A 22,694-nucleotide genomic window follows, 5' to 3' on the forward strand; every position below is an offset into this window, starting at 1 on the left:
GCCAACAATTAATACATGCAACCTTCTTATCATAAGAAACTTACTTAATTCTCCCAGAAATTCTCTCAGAATATTTTCAAAGATCAGAAAACTAGGGGGTGGCACTGGTCAAAGAGATTAAATGGCTTCCTAAGGTAAGGTAAACAGAGATGATGGATTGTTGATTTGTGACCAGTTTAAGTGGGATCTGCTGTTTTTATCTGCCTGGTGACTAGTCCTCCTCTTTCTAGGTACACACCCCAGGTGAATTTCAGGGAACCACCTCTCTCCCACTGTCAGTCCACATGGTTCAGGTAGCTGACTCCTTATTGGCTCTAGGGAGAGTCATGTGACCAAAGTCTGTCCAATTGGTACATTCCATCCTCCAGGCCACAATGATCCTAATTCAGGAGTGGTCCTGGGTGTCTTAAGCCATGTTCTGGTTTCTGGTATTTTGATGGAACTATGAGATTGGTAGGCCTGGAGCTGCTGTTGGCTTTCTTGTCACTTCAGAAGAGTCTGCCCAAGAATTACAGCCAGTGCAGAGAACATGATGGGAGATGACACGTCTTGATGACATCATTTGAGCCCCTGGATGTAGTCATGCCTGAAGTCATTAACACCCTCACTTTTTGCTTATATGTACCTGTCAGTTCCTTTCTGTGCTTCAGTCTGAGTTAAGTTTGTCATTTTTCAACTGAAGGAGTTCCACCTAATACTACAGGTTGCAAGTTTCCAAGTCCAGTGCTCTCTCTAGCACACTCTGGGTGCTTCTGGTTGTTGATAATAATGACACAGTATAGTTCACTTGCATAAAAATTTTAAAATAAAACAATATTAAAAATACAATAGGGTTATTTCTAGTATGCAAATCATTGTTAGCTTAGGTCTATTTGGAGCAAATATGCTAGCTATACCTGAACTTCTATTTGCTTTGCTTAAAAACAAATTGTTCTGCTATTATTAATTTTGAGTTCAACTATTAAACTATTAACTCATGGAGTACTGATCAAATACTAAAAGTTTTTGTTTCATCTTAATTGCAACAAAGCAGGGAAGCTTTTTATACCACACTGTATAAAAATTTAGGAGGAAGAACTGCTGATAAAAAAGAAATGTAGCTTGAAACATCTGCTAATATTAGATCTGTTATATTAATTCAATTGCTTAACAAATACTCATGAACACCTGCTCTTCACAGAAGAATAAACATGAACAAACTTAACTCTTTTCTTTCAGTTTGGCAGTTCAAGCATAATTTGGCCTTCTTTTACGGACAAAGCTGCTGAATCTAGAGGTCTGCAGCCTGTTACCTAAGGCACCAATAGCTATTTCATTTTTTCATGCTAATTTTACTCAATGCCTTTCTTCTAAAGAGTTTAAATTATAAACAAAATAACTCTAAGAGACATGAGTCTTCAAACTGACATTCATGACCCTTTTGTTTGGAAGAGGCAGGAGTCATTGTGTAGCCCTGCATTAAGTACAGTTAGGCCTACAGTGCAAACAGCATGGTAAGGAAGAAACATTTGCTGACTTGGGGCCACAGCATTTTTCAGTGTGTGATTTTAAATTGTAAAACTAAACCTAACTCCCTTGAGAATAGTATCTTCTGCAGCAAGATTCCAACTCTGTGAAACCCAAACGTGAACATTTGGCCTTAGACTGCACAGAAACCTTCTGATTATTTATAACCAATACATACATCTACAGAAACAGAAATTCCGGCGTGGAATGTGGGTAACATCCTCATGACAGGCGGCCAACAGAGCATCACTGTTGGTCAGCTCTTCTGGGTTTTCACTTCACACTTACACTCGGCTTTAGCCATTAGGCTTTTAGCCACACTGAAAATTTTTCATTAATTTGATTACCTTTTATGTCAAGATTATACCAAATGCTATAAAAACTAAACATTAGCATATGTCAATTTTGTGTATTGTTTATTTGTTTAACACTTACTTTAAAATATGTTTCTTGTATCAGATAGTATATATATATTTATGCTATTATATATGGATTTTCTGTATGTATCTTATTCCCATGATTTTATATCAAATATAGGCAATATGGAAGTCTCTTTCTCTGATAAATGAAACTGAGTTTGTGGTCAATTTAATTAATGCTTGGGCACATTTGAAGAACTAGTAAAAATGTACAGTGCCGCAGAAAAAAATAATAATGTAATATTAAACTTCTCTACTTATTTTCTTATGTGTTTATTGATTAAAACATATTAACTAGTTGACTGAAAGTTAAAAACTCTGCTTTCCTGAAGAGCATCTTGGTATGAGATCTTAGGTAAGTCATTTGACCTCAAAGCTTTGGTTTGCTTCTTTGTAAAACGATAATGCACATTTTGAAAGTCACATGATAAGTGAGAGCTAATTTCCTTGCAGCAGTCATCACTGAAGCCATATAAAAAATACTTTCTTAAATTGTACTTTGTTGCATATAAAAAGGAGTTCCTGTAAAGATCTTAAAGTCAAACATCAGATATTATAAACTGCAAAGTCAAGTAAAAAATGATTTTCATCCTTGGAAAAAATATTTCAAACTTTTGATTACTAAAGAATTGAGGTCTAACTCAACAATTTCTTATTCCTACAAATAAAGATTTCAAAATTGTTATCCTTTTGACTGTGAAACAACAATTGCTAGAATAAAACAATCTTCTCTAATCTTCTTTGTTCACATAAACAGAGCCAAGGCAGCAAACAAAATGACTTGGTGTGAGACATCTCAAGTTCATCTTCCTACTGGAGTTTTGGGATTGAGAAATGAATACTGTGATTTTAAAAAATCACATCAATGATGACAGAGAGGCCTCATGATCAATATCATATTAAGTTGTAGAAAAATAAATCAAGTTGCTATTTTTTAAATATATCTGAATTTTACATGTCTGCATGATTATGGAATTCATACCTAGTACAGCTATAAGATGGAACTAAATACTCATGCAAATGTTAAGAGATATAGTCTTAATTCCATTAGAATCAAAATCAGTTCTTCCAGCATGATAGAGTTTTACAATAACCTATTGTAGTATTTTCCTTTGTATCCTCTACTTTTTCCAAGTCATCAGAGTATGATGTATGGGGGCGTCACGCACTAGATGAAGCCTGGACCACCAGCAAAGTGGTATGAAGGAAGGAGAAAAGGGCAAAGTTTAGGTTCTGAAGTGCCTCATTGGTTTCACAAAAGCTTTTTGTTTTCCTGGTGTCATGGGCTAACTGCTTTTAGAAGTCTTGTCAAAATTGTTAAAACACTGTGTTAGTTATTTTTGATGAAGTTTGGATTTCAGAAGGGAACTGTCAAGCTATCTATGAGAAACCTCCAAGGAGTTCTTCTGGTTTAATGAAAGGAGAAATCCCATCTCTGTGACACCAGGGAAGAAAGGGAGTCAGATCTGAGGGGGTTGGAGGGGCAGGCCTGGCAACGCCAACATGTACTATTGGGTCAGTTGTTTCCTTTGACCTCGGCAACAGTAAGAATGATGACAACAACAAAGGCAAAGTGCCTGACGAAGAAACTAAGACTAAAACTAAAATATGTAAAATGATAAAACTAAAAACTAAAATAATTCATCTATAAATTCCCAACTAATAACATGTAAGATAGAATTAGTGATAAGATTTTACTTTGATATTTAATAAATACTCTCATTTTTCATTTAGAGGATAGTTTTAATATAACCATCTTATTAATGACCACAAGCTTGCCAGAGCTATTTGTTACTTATAAATTACTTGCATATTAACATGCAATTTATTTCTTAATAATTGGTTAATTACACTTTATTTTCCTCCCTATGGAATATCTAGTCAATTTACAATAACATCAATAATAACACACTAATATTCTCAGTGAAGGAATTTCAATCCAGATGAGACTTGGTCTTAGTGGTAAAGGATGATCCAGTTTAGAGACCATGATGCCACATATAGTTGAAAACTCCTGGCAACTGAATTTTCATGATCTTATTTTGGCAAATCATTTCTCCAGAATCAAAAATATAAATTTCTCAATAACTTTCAGGCATCTTAGTGTTGTCTTTCTGATAGCAGTTTTGTTTTTTTTTTCCTACAAACACTAATTTTTTTTTAACACAGAAGACCAAAGTTTAAAATATCTTTTCAAGTGGAAAAATTCATCACTAGTGTAAACTATAAACTACTATAAGATAAGGGTCTAATGAACTGAATATTCAATTTTAGAGATTTAGAAAAATCTATGGGTCATGTTACAGAGCTAGAAACAGACCCAAAAGGGCAACCTTTAAGATAATGAATTTCCTGTCTGAAAAAAATATGCCTTCAGTCACTGGGAAAATTTAAAACAAAACAAATGATTAGACATTTAAAAAACAATGTTACACACACACACACACACACACACACACACACACATACATAACAAGAACAAAAACATCACATACCAAACTCTAAAAAAATCTTCTGATTAAACCACCAGTGATTTAAGTCAGAAAGAAAAGCAGGCATATAAATGTGGGAAACCCTCCTGAATAATCCTTGATGTCCATGACTACCAAGAGTGGCCCACTCACAATTAGAACTTGAGCTTTGCTCTGGTGTGGGAAAAAGTGGACTGACCTTTTCTGGCAAGACTGTTGTTGGGTTCATACTTCTCAATCAACACCTGGACTTGCTCTTGCTTTAAAGGTGGGTAAAGAATTTCATTTAGCCTGGGATCTCGCTGCTTGAGGTTGATAAAATCCATCATCTGATCAACCGTAAGGTATGGTTTGCTTTTGGCACCACTAAAAACAATTAAAAACAAGGAAATTAGAAGGTTTTTCCACCAAGTCTCACTCATATATTTGCATTTAGCTATGTGGAAACAGACTCCTGCCATACCTGGCAAGAGCATGCTATACTGGAATTCCTATCTTGCCCTAAAAACATTGTGTTGCTCCATCACAACCTTTTGCAATCACTGCCACCAAATCCCAATGCCCTTGAACTATACCAGATGCATAAGAAAACCACAATAGGGAAATACTGTATCTTGTGTGAGAAGATGTACCACTCTAAATGGAACACAGAGTATGGGTTGTTTTTTGATTATGATGCTTAACTTCTGGTTTAGTCATCAAATTCTCATATCCCGCTTAATCATCTAAAGATGTATTTATTTCTCATTATTAAAAATATCCAATATGTTTGGGCACATTTTTCTTTTCATTAAATTTATGCTTCAGCAAGAGTCTATAACTCTGCAATATAGTGTGATTCAAACTTCCCATTTCAATCCAGTTGACAACCCAAAGACAAGTTCAATAGTACAGATATTGCAGATGTTCAATCAATAGTCGATGGCAATGAACATGACAAAGTGAGTACATCTGATATCATTCTCAGCAGTGCTGTTTGCTTGTTTTTCATACAAAGAAATCTTTATTTAGTCTGTCAGTTTTGGATTGATCTGTCACCACATAGATTTCAGTATATCAAGAAAGGTATTGATAAATTGCTACTTCCCCATATTTGCCTTGGTGTTTTGATGCGTTTTTCTTTTTTTTTTATTCATTTTTTAAAACGTAATGCCTATATGATTTCTAACATAAAAGCAAATAACTTTCAGCTACTAAGGTTCTTAGTAATCCAAACTTCTCATTTCATTAATGTGATGCAAAGAGGTAATATGACAGGTTCCCAGGTCAGCATTCTTTCTACAACAGTCTATCTCCACAAAGTAAGCCTAGATGTTTCTCTGTTCTAGCCATAATCTTCAAACTACACAGAGCCCCCTGAGGATTCTAAAACCCAGACACCCTGCAACAAATCATAGCCAACTCCACTCATTAAAAGTGGTGGTTGAGGGCTTCCCTGGTAGCGCAGTGGTTAAGAATCAGCCTGCCAATGCAGGGGACACGGGTTCAATCCCACATGCCGTGGAACAACTAAGCCCGTGTGCTACAAATACTGAGCCTGCCCTCTAGAGCCCACAAACCACAACTACTGAGGCTGCGTGCCACAGCTACTGAAGCCCGCACACCTAGAGCCCTTGCTCTGCAACAAGAGAAGCCACCGCAATGAGAAGCCCACGCACCTCAACGAAGAGTAGCCCCTGCTCGCTGCAACTAGAGAAAGCCTGTGCACAACAATGAAGACCCAATGCAGGCAAAAATAAAAACAAATAAATTAATTAATTAAAAAAAAGTGGTTGAACCTCAGGGGTAGGAATGCGTGATTGTCTCCATCAAATTACACAGAATCACTGCTATTGTTTATCGTGTACAAACAGGTTCTGCCATCTCCCTCTACTGATCAAAATCCTGCCCTAGCTAGCACCCTGAGTATCATCGCCAAGGCAGAACAAAACGAGTTAAAATGTGTTCCCTTACAATTCGGAAAAGATGTTATCAATTTCAGGTCGAGGACAAAGGTTGTTCAGGAAAACTCTGTACACTTCTGGAGTGAAATCTTCTTGAGGTATCAAATCATTCTGGGGAATAAAACAAGAGGGTCAGTAAATGGTCTTTTTCTTTGTTATCTTTCATCCTCCCAGTTTTGTCTCTCTCTCTCTCTTCCCTCCCTCCCTCCTTCCTTCCTCTTTTCTTTCTTTTATTGGGTTGGCCAAAAAGTTCGCTCCAGGTTTTTCCATAAGATCAATAGGAGGCCAGGGTGAACATTCAGAAAACATCTATGAGGCCAGTGGTGGAGTTCACTTGAACACTGGTTTGAGGTATCAAAAGCCTTATTTTCTGTTTTTTCATTATATTTTAAGCTTAAGAGTTTTCTCCTTCTAAAGGGATGTTAAGGCAATGTCTGAAGTACATTCAATAAATAAGGTTATGGCTGAGTAATATTCCATTGTATATATGTGTCACATCTTCTTTATCCATTCATCTGACGATGGGCACTTAGGTTGGAATATTACTCAGCCATAAAAAGAAAAGAAATTGAGCTATTTGTAATGAGGTGGATAGACCTAGAGTCTGTCATACAGAGTGAAGTAAGTCAGAAAGAGAAAGACAAATACCGTATGCTAACACATATATATGGAATTTAAGAACAAAAATAATGTCATGAAGAACCTAGGGGTAAGACAGGAATAAAGACACAGACCTACTGGAGAACGGACTTGAGGATATGGGGAGGGGGAAGGGTGAGCTGTGACAGGGCGAGAGAGAGGCATGGACATATATACACTACCAAACGTAAGGTAGATAGCTAGTGGGAAGCAGCCGCATGGCACAGGGATATCGGCTCGGTGCTTTGTGACCGCCTGGAGGGGTGGGATAGGGAGGGTGGGAGGGAGGGAGACACAAGAGGGAAGAGATATGGGAACATACGTATATGTATAACTGATTCACTTTGTTATAAAGCAGAAACTAACACACCATTGTAAAGCAATTATACCCCAATAAAGATGTTAAAAATAAATAAATAAATAAGGTTAGATCTAGTGAAAACAGGGTCTGTTCAGCAGATTTTTTTTTTTTAGGTTGCTGTTTTTGGTGATTTTAATCTCATTTTTAATTGTGATAAAATATACAGAAAATAAATATAGCATTTCACCATTTTTAAGTGTACAAATCAGTGGCACGAAGCACATTCACATTGTTTACGTGATGTTTAGCAGACTTTTGAATGAATGTATTTTTTTTAAAGTAAAGAACCTGTAGAAAGACATTTTCAAAATGAAAAGATAAAATCCCAATTTTGTGTCTTTTTTTCAAACAACGTTCTTTCTGGTTTAAGTAATCTGATAAGTTGCAAAACACTTTTCATAAGTAGGACATCGGTCATTATTTCTCACTGGTTCCTCTTGTTTCCTATTGTTTGGAAAGCAAGTCATTGATATAAAAAGTGACTTCTATGACTTATTTTTCTGTTTAGTCGGGCTGCCATGGAAACCGGAAGCATGTATTCAAGCCTTTGTTAACAGGAAGGACATTCTTCATGTCGTTTTTCCTTTTTCAGGTATGTGTTTATATGATTATTTTCAAGTCCTTAAACCAAAGAAAACACCCTTCCTTTTACCGTATTCTTATTTTTGGAAATGTACCTTTACAGAAATATCTAAAAATTATTGTCTGAATTATGGTCTGAGACTACACTGCTTGCTAACAGATAAGAAAACTTAGCTCACCACTTGGCAAACAGCAGGAGTCCCATATTTGAGAAATGAATGAATAAAATAATATTTTCTTTACTAAATCAATTTATAGGGCAGAAAAAAAAATCCATTTTGCAAAACAGCATTTTGAGACAACCAAACAACACGTGTCATTTATATATAGCAAGATGCATTACACCATTAAGTTCAGTTACCTGGACACCAACTCTGAAATCATGAGCACAAGTGGCCAATTCCTAGAACAATGGGAAATTCCCATAAATTGTTTCATGGTGTTTTGCCACTCAAAAGATGGGGACAAGTATAACCTATAAACAGGTTTCCAAAATTCCATTTAATTTATTGATACAAAATGAAAGAAAACCTTTTGGCTGGACAATGCACACATTTTTTAGTGCCACCCTCTCTCGGAGTTAGACTCCCATGTCTCTTTTAAGTAGTTTTTTAAATAGCCAGAAATGAGCCTCTCTCCTACTCTTTGGCTGAGAGATACAGGGAAGAGAGATTTTAAAACAAATCTCAAGGAAATACTCAGTGGCTCTGTCGGCCAACTCAAGCATCAGACTTTATTGGATTTGATGAACTCCAAATTTGTTCTCCCAGTCTCCTTACTGTTTAGTTACTATTTAGAGCTCACTCTACCTCCCCCTCCCCTCAGCATACAAATAAACAGATTTTGTCTAAGGATATCAATCATTGTTTTCCTTTTCTTACTGACTTCTTTTTTTTCTCCCTTCTTGTCTTAGCTTAAAATCTCTTCCTCTGAGACCAGGTTTTGTCTTCCATTCTGTGCTACCATCACACCACACTTATCTCATATTTCAGTACTTATTTAACTGTTTTGTACTCCCAGTTGTACAGTTCTCTGTATTACTTGCTAACCTGCAGATCAACACAAGCTAGGACTTGTGTGTTGCTTGTTAACTGCTCAATCTGTAACATATAGCAGGTCCACAATAAATATTTACTAAATGAATGAGTGTAATTTATGACAAAAGTGGAAGTTGACAGCAAGTATGCTTCCCACAGAACATCAGATTCAACTAAAGCCATTTGCTTTAGTTGAACATAATTTCATAGAGCAATATGCTTTACTAAAACTCTAACCATGTTTACTTACCAGCTATGAATTAGAACTTCCTATTAGAGAGGACACATTGATGAAATAAGCTGGATAAATACAGTATTATTTTTATTACTAGTTGGATGTTAGCACATAGAAAATGGACAGCATTTCAATACAGCTTCATTTTTCTCTTGCCCAACTTGACTGATGAAGATACCCTTTAGGGTCAGTGGGTGAAAATGGGAGAAAATATATTTTGGAGAAAAAAGTTAAAATGTGCACCACTGAAAACTCAAGTGAAAGAGTATGGGGGAGATACTTAGGGAAAAGCTACAGGCAATTACCAATTCTGTATATTTTAAATAAGGCTGAAATTCACAAAGGTCATTCACCTATTTTCTTTTCCTGGACCTCATGATTTGGTGAAGTGGATAGAATAGATTCATTGTCCTGTTTAAGCAGGAGGAAACTTAAAGTCCAATACCCTTAAGATTGTACCCAAAGTTCAAATACTCTTCTGTGAACCCTTCCTTACCAAACCAGGTAGAGATGACACATTCTCTTTTTGTGTCCATAATCCACCTTTATATACCTTCCTTAGAGGATCCATCACACAATTTTTCCTTTATTTTTTATATTTCTGATGATCTACTAGACTGCGTGTTTTAGAGCAAAGTGACTATCTCTTATTTAATTCCTTTGTGTCCCAAGAATGATGCCCGGCATATAATATGCACCTAATCAATGTCTGTTGGGTGAACCTGGGTATGGGACAAGACCTTAGGTCTTCTGTCTCGTAGTCCAGGACTTGGTTCACCACATCATGGCTCCAATACAAAACAGATGGTCAGTGATTATTTGTTGCCATTGTTATCCAAACTTTTTGAGGGAGAACTAAGAAGACCAATACAGTCAGAATCAGGCCCATTTATTCCAGAAACTACAAAGAATTTCCATACTTTAAAAACGTAGTTGCTTCAATTCCATGCTTGTATACAAAGAATCTCAAAAGAGAAAAGATTAAACAAAAAACTTGAGATAGTACTGGTGGCATTTACATTTCCAGATTCCAAAGACCAGGTTATGACATATCCACATGCCAAATTGAAAATAAAAAAAGAGAAAAAACTCATATATATATATATGCATATGTAAAAATACTCAGAGGATAATAGGAATTAATATTTATTGAGCACTTACTGTATGTCAAGCATATAGTTCTATGAGCTTTACTTGAATGTTTTCATTTAATCCCATGTCAACTCTATGAGGTTGGCATGGTTAGGGACCGCTTTTCCAGATACATACACTGAAGAGATGGGAGCTTACAAAACTTGTCTAAGGCATCAAATGGGGGGGGGGGCGGTTGCTATGTTTTGAAGTAAGGTCGCTTGATTCCTCAACTCACACTGCAATCCAGAAAACTAAATTACATATCAGTTTTTGGATACTGTTTGTATTTTCTTCTTTATACATTTGTAGATTTAAAACACAATTCTATAATGAACAGGTACTTAACATTCAGAAATGTTATTCAAAAACATATTAATTTAATTCAGTGGACTTTAATGAATAAGGAGTCCACATACAGATTTTATCTTCACAAATCAATGAATTATTTTCCGGTAAATTCAGGATTTCAATCTATTTTCAGTATTTTTGTCCTAAAGTTATAAATCAAAAGTTGAGACAGCCAGAGAGTACATTAAATAATTACAAGTAAACTACTGATAATGAACTGAATACATAATGTGGTTCTAAAATGGAATTGTGATATTAGTGATTTTAAGAATCACAGCTGAATGAATAACTATAATTTCTAATTTACATTCTGGGTATAAGGCATAGGAGAAAGGCAACCTATTACAGTTATCCTGGGAGAAGTTCTTTTGTAAATTTTGTTCATAGCATTCTTTAGTAAAATTTATGGAATTCTTTAAATCCAGAATAATCACTGTTTTCTTTGGTATTACATGTATGTTGATAACTATAGTAAGCTTTATTTTATAAAAAAATATGGATTTATTCTTATCTTCTTCATTAAAAGATCAGTGCTATGCCAAGACTATAATATGATTCCAAATGTCAGTGAGCTTTTTTTTCAAGTTAATAAAGCCTTAAATCAAAGGGAATTTGGTGCAAACACACTATTTTCTGTTCTCAGAAAGTTTGTGAGTAAAGTAGTAGTTTTCTGAATATGGAAAAGTCTTCAAACCTCTCACTGGAAAATACGTTTGGATTATTAAAGAAGACAGTAATTACTTTGTCTCTCTTTCTAGATACAGTACTACTTTTTAACAATTAAGGTAACTTTAGGAAGCATTTGAAATCTCTAAAGGAGTACCCTTTAAGGAATGTGCTATTTCAATGGATCATGTTGGTCAGGATACAAGTTCAAGTGCATTAATTATCCCTAACAATGTGCACAAAGATAATGTTTAAAAAATCTCAACAGGATATCCACAGTATTTCTGGTAATGTGTCTATTTACAGAACACAATTAAATCTAGTTTGAACAACCACTGGCTATATAAGGCTCCCAGATATGTACTACCGTCTACCATTTACGTAACCTTTTCTTCTGTGGAGTGTTTAAAACACCTCTTGTCAGTATATCTTTGCTAATTAGTGGATATTTTCTAGGGCCACTGTTCTGTAGATATGAACTTACAACAAGGATTTAAAATATAGTCAGTTCAAGGAAGCATTCATTTCCTAGCTCTGAAACTGACTTTGTTTTTTAGATCTTTTTACAGCATTGTAATTCTACGAGTCCTCCAACTAAAGTATACTTTACTGTGAATAATGAGCTTTCAAAACTTTATGATGGAAGTTGATTATATTTTTAAAAAGTCTCCAATCTGTTTTCAGAAAATTGTCATAACATTTAATTTACTAAAGATAAATATTTTTTTCAATTTAAACATAACTCCTGTTATTTGAAACTCATTTTCCTTTAAAAATGTCTCCAGTTGACATTGGATTGAAAGTGTGAACCTATAATAGACATAGTGGATTGTAAAAACTCAATCTGCATTTGTCGACTGAATTGTCAGAATCCAATTGTTTAGAAAATTGCAATTTACAGAGAATTGATTGATGGATTTGATTTTCTATTCAGCTTCATTTTTCTATTCCTTCTTTCCCTTAGCTAGTTTTATAGTAATAAGTTAACATTTTTGATTTTTTTTTTTCACAAGATGTTATCCAGTAAAGGTCAATTCAGGAGCAACTGCAGAGGAAAAAAATTCTTTGCATGTCTTTCTAAATTCATGTCTCACACTTTCTTTTCATGCTTAAATGCAGTGGTCTTTTTTCAGTTACTCAAACCAGTAAATTTTTTCCAGCCTCAGGGTTTTGCACACATTGTTTTCTTTTTCTGGAATGAACTTCCCTTATTTTCAGTGGCAGTGCTCCATTCCTTTTCTTCATGGCATTCCCCCCCCAATTTACACACATCAGTCAAAGTGTTTGACTAGCACCTCCAGAGAGTATATGGTCCTTGAATCCTGGGACTGGAACTTCATTTTGCTCACTACCATATTCTCAGTGATGGAGGGCACATAGTAAGAGCTCAAGCGATATCTGTCAAGTCTGAACGGATAAAGAAGATGTGGTACATATATACATAATGGAATACTACTCAGCCATAAAAAAGAACAAAACAATGCCATTTGCAGCAACATGGATGGACTTAAGATTATCATACTAAGTGAAGTAAGTCAGAAATAGAAAAACAAATACCATATGATATCACTTATATGTGGAATCTAAAATATGACACAAATGAACTTATATATGAAACAGAAACAGACTCAGAGACCTAGAAAACAAACTTATGGTTACGAAAGGGGAAAGGTGGTGGGGGAGGGATGGACTGGGAGTTTGGAATTAGCAGATGCAAACTATAATATTATATATAGGATAAATAAGCAACAAGGTCCTACTGTATAGCACAGGGAACTATATTCAATATCCTGTGATAAATCATAATGAAAAAAATATGAAAAAGAATGTATATATATATACACATATATATATACATATATATATATAACTGAATCACTTTGCTGTACAACAGAAATTAACACATTGTGAGTCAACTGTATTTCAATTAAAAAAAAGAAAAAAATAAGTCAAATAAAAAAAAATATTTGTTGAGTCAAGGACAAGACCTTAACAGTTATATCCTTCCTGCTCTAAAGCATCAAATGAAAGAGCAATAATAAACAAGTTTGATCATTTTCTTTTGCTTTATTAAAGTGCAGGTTAAATGTTTGGGAGCCTTTCCACAGCTCTGCCCAGTGTTTGCAGCATCAGCAGCTTTTTCCACAGATAGCAAGAAACTGATAGCGGAGAGTGACTTTTTTTTTCTTTTCTGTAACCGACCAAAGTCGTTAATAAACTTCATTTTTCTGAAAAATATTCACAAGAATTGGCTGATGTAACTGATGCAACAGCTCTCAATACTTTTCATAACTTAACCATACATTTAAGAATGGCTTCTCAACTTCATTCAGTGCAACTTCAACACTGCCAGCATGTTGCAAGAGACTCAAAGGTTCTTCTTTGGGTATAAGTGTTATTCTTGCTTACTTGTTGCTTAGATACTGGGATAAAAATAATTCATAATAGAAAGGAGTGTTCTGCATATAGCACAAGGAAAGGTTTTATGCAACAGACCCAGCTATCCCAGAAACAACGATAATTAGAGCCAGGTATGTAGAAATGCATTGAAATGAAGGCGAATTACTTTATTTTAAGTGGTCAACGTATATTAAGTGCCTCAAATGTATTGGGAGAAAAAAAAAAAAAAGCATCTTACAAGCTTATCCTCTCATCTACTTGACTACCATAGGAGCAAAGTAGGGAATTTTCAAACTGTTTTGATCCTGTACTCCTTTGCAAAAGCCTTTTGAGAACCACCCTGCAATGTGCATAAATATATTTATTTATAAAATGTACTACCATTCTAATTGCTTATTAACTTAAAAATATTAGCCCTAGACATTTAAAAAGGGGGATAAGATGAAATTAATATTTTAAAATACTACTAATCATAATCTATAATCATTAGCTAATATATCAACGGACATCAAGAAAGGATTTATAACTAATAAGAAGCTTAAATTCTTAGTAACGTTAATATTTTTTGACCAGTACTTTTTTCGTATTAATTGGTTTTTTTTTTTTTTTAACTTGGAAAGGGTCTTTCTTATTGAAAATGTTGGAGTTATGGGAGTGAAAAAAACTAATATAGTGACCCCGTATATTGTACATATTAACAAATAAGTCCTATGGACTTCTTAGTTTTAAAAATGTTTGGATAATATTGGGGCAAGATATATTTTAGTATGATTATTCAGGGCTATTTAGCAGTGCTAGTTTTAGGAAGGCAACACGCTCACCCTTGAAGATGGAAGACTACAAGCCTCTAAAGCAGTTTCAACTCGCTTCCGGTCTGCTGAGAACAAGCGGTATATGCTGTGAAGTGAAAGCACACCACGTGAGAGATGCTTAAAAGGCATTTGGATCACACTTGTAGATGACGCCAGCTGAAACATTCCATTCAATCAAACCTCCTTATAATTCATCTTTAGAGAATTAAAAGATACTGATTGTTCTAGCATCAGCATACGTGTTCTGGAAGTTCTATGTGTGTGCTTTTTAAAATCAAAGTGCCTAAAATAAAATCAATATTTTGAGACAATGGCGATGACCCAGTTAAAAAACATTGCACTAAATAGCCTCTGGTATCGTATTAAGCATTAAAATCAACATCCTTGACAACTCTGTCTCCTTGTTGCTACTCACTGCTCTAAAGGTGTATGTTGCTAATATTATTAATAATAAACAATTAATTAATAGTATTATTATTAATAATGTAACTTTTTTATGAGCAGAAGCCCACTGGTAGCTAGTAAGTCAAAGGTTAAAGGCTTTTGACTGAACATGGTCTAGAGATGTGCTTTTGTTGGTCAGTAATTTGGGTTTAAAATATATAACTTAAGTACTGAACAATTTAATATAACAATTTGGATTTATGGGTTCTATTGAAACATTAGAAAATCTAGCGTCCAGAGCCCACCAGTCCCACAGGGAATATGGTGGAGTTGAGTTGCCCTTGTCTCCTTGAGACGGGGTTTCACTCTTCAGTTTTCCTTCCTGTTCCTGGCCTGCTTCATCATGCATGTTCCCTGCCTGGCTTCTGTTGACATTTGAGTTTGCAACCCCTGCTTCAAGGCTAGTGTCATCTTGGAAGAAAGAGGCATTGTTGTCGCCCAGTTTCCATTCCTAGAATAGATCTGAGTCTCAGATGGTCTTTTAGGTTTAACAGCAAGGGTCCCCCATCCCCTCCACCCCCTTCCTGCTTTGGTGTTTCTTGAGAATGATGCCACAGGAAGCGGGGAGGCCCAGGAAATCTCTATGAGAAAACCAGCTGCACTGATGTGCATATGGAGTGTGTGGGAGGACAGGGTTACCACACATTTCCATGCTCCTACTTGGACCAAAACAGAGCCATGGCACGGATTCACATCTTTGAGGGAAAAAAAAAAATGAATAATGGGAAATGCTCATGAAGCTTACTTTTTGAGAGGAATGCGTCCTTCTGGAGTGACTTGCAGCTTAAGTTTAGTATAGCTGTTGGAGAAGCAGAAAACAAGTGTTTAGTTTTTTTTAAAGCTTTTTATTGAAGAATAAAATGCACAGAAAAGGGCTCCTGCATATGTACAGTTCGCTGAATTTTCACCAATCGTCCAAGTTTCTGCAATCAGCACCCAGATCAAGAAAAAGAATATTATCACCTTAGTAGCATCCCAGAAGCCCGTCATGCCCCCTTCCAGGGCTTATCCCAAAAGTGGGAACCACTATCCTGACTTTAAACAACTCAGATTATTTTTGCCCTTTACATAATGGAATCACGTTCTTTTGTGTCTGGCTTCTTTCACTCAATATTATGCTTTTGAGATCCATCCATATTTTTGCTTTTCATTGTAGATCTTTCACTCTCGTTGCTGTATGGTATTCTATTGTGTGAATATACAACTACATTTTTCTCTTCCACTGCTTCTGGACATGTGGATAGAGAGAAGGGGCAGGAGAGCTTACAAACTCTGCTGATGGGTGTGTAAACTGGGACCACCAGCTGCTCATGCTATGACACAACAATCCTATACCTAGGTGTAGATGCAACAGAAATGCTTACAGTGTGTTCATCAAAAGGCATTTTCTAGAATGTCCATAGCAGCTATTCATAGGGAGATGCCTATTTGAAATGGACATTTGCAATAGATATTATTAGCCAGCTAGATGTTTTACGAGCTATAACATGCTATGTTTCAGGTAAAACATCTTATCTCTCTCTGTGTCACCTTCCACCAACATTGTGTGGCACAACAGATGTTCCAGAAATGTCTGTTAGATGAAGAATGGTAAGATCAAAGACAATTTTTAAAAAATGAGGAATAAACGAAGAGGGAAGGGGGAAGCACATAGGAAAGGTCTTGAAGGTGACAAAGTAAGGAGATGAGATGATGACATGAAAGAGCATTTAAGTGAAGACCTGTGAGTACTGACTAACAGTAAAAGGATTTCTTAGAATAATATGAAAGAAATGTGGTCTGGAGTCTTTGGTCTGGAATGATGGGTATGCCTTACAGAAGAAGAGGGAAGAAAGTTATTAAATAAAATAGAGGACCACCTAGTAATGTTTCCACTTGTGGTTTTCATTTCAAGCCTTCCCAAAATCCTGGATACTCACTGTTTCCAAACTGAACACAACCAGCTTTCCTAGCTGCTCATCTGGCAGAAATCATTATTTTCCTTGGTCAAATAAATTTCAGAAAGACTGTAATTTGAGAGCCACTGGGTAATCCTGATTTGCTTTCTTTCCTTTTCCTTTTCATTCTGCTCTTTCCTCTACATCTTCTTTCTCTTTTCTTACTAACATTTGCTGTGATTGTCTATAAGGACAGGAGTCAGGACATCAGCCTGTTGATTTAAGTAGCATCTATCAGAGATCTTAGACTCGAGAGAATTGAGTCCCATATGTTGTTCATTCTCTTCCTCAGATTAATAATTGATACAACACAGGCAGATATAGTGCTGAAGACTCCCTGAGATGAATAATTTTTGGTACTGAGCACAGCTGCCAGGATTTAGAAGTATCCCTTACTGTGTGTCAAAGGCATTGACGTTCAGGCGAGCTCAGCGTAACCCTGATGTGTGGCTCAGAGGAAAGAACGATCTTTCTTGGAAGTCTTCCAGTTTGAAACGGTGGACGTATCAGTTCTCTAACAAGTGCCAGAGGGAAATTTATGTTTATCAATGTGAGAAGCCAGTGCAGCATAAACAAAAGACTCACGAAGGAGAAAGGAAACTGATTCAAATGAAGCAGCACCCTTAGCAATAAAATTAGAGCTACTTACGCTTTTTCCAGAAATGCATCCCTAGACATGTTTTGGGCCAGCAGGTTCGTTGCCAGACTGAAAACTTCATTTGTCCATTCCTGAAAAATGTAAATCACACTTGCATTAGCTTAACTACTGTACAGTCATTAGACACATGTTTTTAGCTAGGCTACTAGGAAGACAAATTAGCTCAATTTGTATGCCTAAGGGTTTTGGGTTTTTTTCCTGTTTTTATCCTGTAAAAATGACATAATTAAATTCAAATCCCTGAGCGATTACTCCTTTCCTAAGGAAATATTCTTTACCCATAAACAAATTTTATCTGCTTTTTAAAATCCCTACAGATAGAGACCTGGTATGTTGCCTTTAATAAGCAAGTATATGTTATTCCTTTCCTTGCATTATAAACAGATAAAGAGTTTAAAATAATTATCTTTTCAACACACCTGCAAATAAGATCTTCCTATTTTACTACTCAAGTCAAAGCAGCTATACCAGGAACTCTTTAAATGTTAATTACAGTTCTAGAAATTCTCTAAACTAGGTGCAGTCACAATGTCATACAATATCCAGCACTGTCTCTCCCCTGTCCCCCACCCCCGAGTTGAGTCCATTCCTTACTGCTGACCTAATCTCAATCCCTACCTCACACCATTCACCACTGATCTCTCTTGGCTTCCAAGAAAATGGGAAAGAACAAATCTACAAAAAAACAGTTGAAGTTCCATTCTGGGTGATGATTTTGAACACACAATTAACATTCCGGGCTGAAAAAAAATAAGAGAAGATGACATAAGAGCTAAGTAATGTAATCATCTGATGTTGTAGTTGACTTGGCTCCCTCCTCAATGAAATCATGTTTTTTAGTTCAACAGCTTTTCCACCTAGTTTTGTTATTTATACTATAGCTTTGTTGGTCTTTTGTGTTTTGCCTCCTGATTTAAGGCCCTGATAATACGTCATCATGTAATACTGTAACATCTGAGGTAGAACTTGGGGTATAGAGTCATGGGAGAGGGAAGAGGGCACTCTAAGCAGTGTTTTTTGTTTGTTTAGGTGTTTGTTTTATTTTAAAATATTGAGTTTATTTTAAAAATCAGCACAGTAAAAACTGTCACACAAATTAAAGACCTTTAATTTCCCTTGAAGTCTTTTAAATTCTGAGGTTATATAAAATTAAGCTGAAACTAATATACCATTGTAAAGCAATTATACTCCAATAAAGATGTTAAAAAAAAAAAAAAAAAAATTAAGCAGGAAAACATTCACATTAAATGCAAATCAATTTTGCACAAATAAGCGTGATCAAGCAGCTTACATTGTCACCTGAAATACTTGGACTTTAGAGAAAAATCCCAGATGACAACACTCTATGTGTTATAAGAAGATTTACATTATTCTGTTGGGTATGTTTTAGCGGCAGGACTTAGTGGGAATGGGGAGTAGCCTAAAAGGAATTGGAAGAAAGAGGGGAAGTTGCAACAAAAAAACATAGAGCTTGGGTGTGAGTATGGAGAGCACTTAATGTCTGTTCAGTTTTCTGGAATTTGGCAAAAAAATATAATATCACTGAAGGCCTTTCTTTTAGGGTGAAGGTAAGGAGAGCCAGGGCTAGATGGTAGGTTAAGGAGGTTATCTGGCAGCCAAATGCTGGGTGGATTTGAGGCTGATAAACCAGACGGGGGAACTCAATTAGGAAGCTGTCACAGTCCAGGTGAGATGTAGTGAGGCCTTGGATTCTATGGGCTGTTGATGGAGGGCTTGGGGAAGATAGTACAGAAGAGCTGTCAGTGAAACAAACTTGAGGGACACACAGAAAAGCTTTGGAATAACTTTTTAACAGCTTTAAAATAAAATGTCCTCAAAATAGATTATTTTAAACTAAGAGTAATAACTACTGGCACTGATTTTCAAAATATGTTTCTGGTATAATATTTTCCAGGCTAGGGGTAGAACTTTAGACTTTTCTGGCTCCATGGCAACTTTATGCTTTGGTAAAAGTATTTATAATTAGAGGCAATGTACCATTTTGTATGTTTACTGGGGGCCAATTCCACAACAGAAATAGGTACAGAGAAGGTATTATGAAGAGCTGGGGAGATTTAATTGGGTCTGACCTTTTAGGTTGAAAGATAAGACCTCTATTACATCTAGTCCAGCAGAAATATAATGTGAACTACACATATAATTTTAAATTTCCAGTAGCCACTTTAAAAAAAGTAGAAATAGGTGAAACAAATGTAATAATATATTTTATTTAAGCCAATATTTCAAACATATTATTAGCCATGTAATCAACATAAAAATTATTGAGCTATTATATAATTCTTTTTATGTGCTTAGTCTTTGAAAGAGGTGTGCATTTTGCACGGAGAGCCTGTCTTAATTTGCACTGGCAGCCTTTCAAGTGCTCAACAGCCACACATAGCTGGGAGCTGTGGCTGCAGCATGGGTCAGGGCAGGTCTTCTAGATCCTTCGCTCCTTCTATGGGTCCTTTATAAAGCCAGCTGAAGGATTGCATCATCACCACCTTCAATGCACAGCCACAGCTGTTTCAGAAAGTAAGGCATAATTTATTTTACCACATTCTCAGAATGTGAGCATCTAAATTTCCAAGTGTGGAATTCCTAGAATCCATGGACTTCCTGCAGCCTTTTGAGATATGCAGAAAATCTGACCCAGGCTGAATCAAAATTCAGGGTCTAAAGCAGTAACCAAACCAACTTGAGAAATAACTCAATCCTTGGTGGGGTACTGGTCTCAGTCTATATTACACTGAGCTAAAACAGCATGTGTCTTACTTTGAGTTCCCCAGAAGCAGACCCTGAGACAAGAATTTATGAGAAATGGGTTTATTACAAAGTGTTCCCTGGCAACATTATAAGGGAGTGAGCAGGACTGGGAAGTGTAGAAGGCAGAAAGTTGAGATACCAAGCAAACTCCGCAGATGGTAATTTTGGCTTAATCTTTCCCTGTGTAGACCACTCCTGAAACTTGAGTTTTCTGATGAGCAGAAAAGGAGCTGGAGTATGGTGATCCCTGTGCCTGTTAGTCTTGGGTCAGGGCTTGCTGGGGGGGATGGAAATCCCCAGGCACTTCCTGCTTTCCTTGATAGTACGCAAAAGGGGGTTCCAGCATCCAGAGGGTGCATACAACAAAGAGACATGGGTGCTGGCTGTTGGAAGTGAAAGCCCATCCCCATCGAGGTGCTGTATATGAAAATGGTGAATGAATTGGAGGGGATATGGGTAGAGCACTGTTAGAGTCGGATGGATAACAAATTTCAGGACTTTTGGGTACCAGAAGTAGCTACATTGTGTAAATAGGGGATGTGCAACCAAAGTGTTGGAGAAATTGGTTCACATACGTTCTAGAGCAGGGCTTCTCAAACTTTCATGTGCATACAAATCACTGCAGGTCTTGTTAAAATGCAGATGCTGATGCAGATGCTGGGGAGGGGGTGGCAGAGAGTCTGTATCCCAAGTGAGGGCTATGTCAGATGATGCTATGAGTAGCAAGAGGACTTACAGCACTGACGGAAAGCTTGATAGAAATGTAGGACTGTAAGCTCCACACCAGATCTGACTCAAAATCTGCATTTTTTCCAAGAAACCTTTATATATTTTATGCATGTTTAAGTGTACTGCTGGGCCAGGGGCAGAACTTTAAGCATTATTCTAATCTTTGTCTACTTGCTTCCCAAGCAAATAAATATTTTGGTCATTTGTTTTAGAATAACCAAAAAGCCCTTACAGCTGTATTAAGAACAACATGGCTAAGAGAAGTGGCCAGAGCAGCTTAAAGCAGCCTCAGCCTCAGCTCATTATGAGATTATGATATATGCTTTGCTGCAGGGTAGACGGCTCCCAACCTGGCAGTGCTCTCATAAATCCAGCACTGGGCCCTAGTTAGTACGGCATTGGAAGGACAGCTTCTTATTTAATCTGGAGTATTTGTTTTTCTACTTTCAGAGGCAACGTTCTGATGATTGCTACTAAGCTTGGTTCAGCCCCTGCTATTTAAACCCTGAAGCTTCTTAAGTGACATTTTCTGCCTTAGGATCGATCTCTTCTTGTGATGGGGATTACAGAGACCTGAACTAGAGAAAATGGATCTAAAGATCAACTTCTGTGGGATTTCACCTGGAGTTTAAATGCACATGTTCGTATCTTCCATTGCAAGATGATTTCTGCAATTCCCTCACCCCGGCGTCGTTACTTTTTTTTTTTTGCGGTACGCGGGCCTCTCACTGTTGTGGCCTCTCCCGTTGCGGAGCACAGGCTCCAGACGCGCATCTCAGCGGCCACGGCTCACGGGCCCAGCCGCTCCGCGGCATGTGGGATCTTCCCGGACTGGGACACGAGCCCGTGCTCCCCGCATCGGCAGGTGGATTCTCAACAACTGCGCCACCAGGGAAGCCCGAGATCCCAGTCTTGACACCATTAAGTTTTCCTAACGTGTCACAAAGTTAATGTATTTTTATTTCTAAAGTTATTTAAGTTCTGTCATTCTTGCCACAGGATTTATGTGTTTGCTTAATACTACGAACAATTATTTTACAAGTTTCAGTTACTCTCATAGGTATTGTTTGAGTTTTTACTAGGTACTGAGCTAAATTCTTTGCATCCAACAACTTAATTAATTCTTACAGTAATTCTCTAGGAGGCAGGTACTGTTATTAGCCTCATTTTACAGATGAGGATTCAAAGTTTCAAAGCACTTATAAAATTTATTTATATCCTCAGAGTTAATAAGATCACAGTTTGGGGTTAGATAACTGATTTCTTGGGCTCCAAAACCTGTACTCTTAGATACTGTGCTTTCTGTCATTTTGTCCTAGAACATTTTAAGATGGCTGCTACATACAGTTCGAAAAGATAAAAATGATAAATAAATCCACTTAACTATGCTGTGTTTAAAACACTGACTTAGCACTTACTATGGGCTATGCACTGTTCTAAGCATTTTGTAAGTAATTAAATTTTTTTTTTTTTTTTTTTTTTTGTGGTACGCGGGCCTCTCACTGTTGTGGCCTCTCCCATTGCAGAGCACAGGCTCCGGACGTGCAGGCTCAGTGGCCATGGCTCACGGGCCCAGCCGCTCCGCGGCATATGGGATCTTCCCGGAC

The 22,694-nt window shown here is 36.7% G+C and overlaps 1 protein-coding gene across 3 annotated transcripts in view; it reads right to left on the bottom strand.

Annotated features, from left to right (window-relative positions):
- PLCB1 (phospholipase C beta 1) overlaps positions 1-22,694 on the bottom strand; it is a 690,893-nt gene that overhangs the window by 181,010 nt on the left and 487,189 nt on the right. For all 3 annotated transcript variants that reach the window (XM_082857476.1, XM_082857477.1, XM_082857478.1), the window contains 5 exons: positions 17,584-17,663; positions 15,743-15,796; positions 14,563-14,638; positions 6,350-6,450; positions 4,596-4,762 (listed from right to left, as the gene is read on the bottom strand). In XM_082857476.1, coding sequence (XP_082713602.1) covers positions 4,596-4,762; positions 6,350-6,450; positions 14,563-14,638; positions 15,743-15,796; positions 17,584-17,663 — 478 coding nt within the window. The remainder of the gene's footprint in view (positions 1-4,595; positions 4,763-6,349; positions 6,451-14,562; positions 14,639-15,742; positions 15,797-17,583; positions 17,664-22,694) is intronic.

The sequence above is a fragment of the Leucopleurus acutus genome (assembly GCF_964270905.1).
Source record: "Leucopleurus acutus genome assembly, chromosome: 16".
NCBI classification, from domain to species: Eukaryota; Metazoa; Chordata; class Mammalia; order Artiodactyla; family Delphinidae; genus Leucopleurus; species Leucopleurus acutus.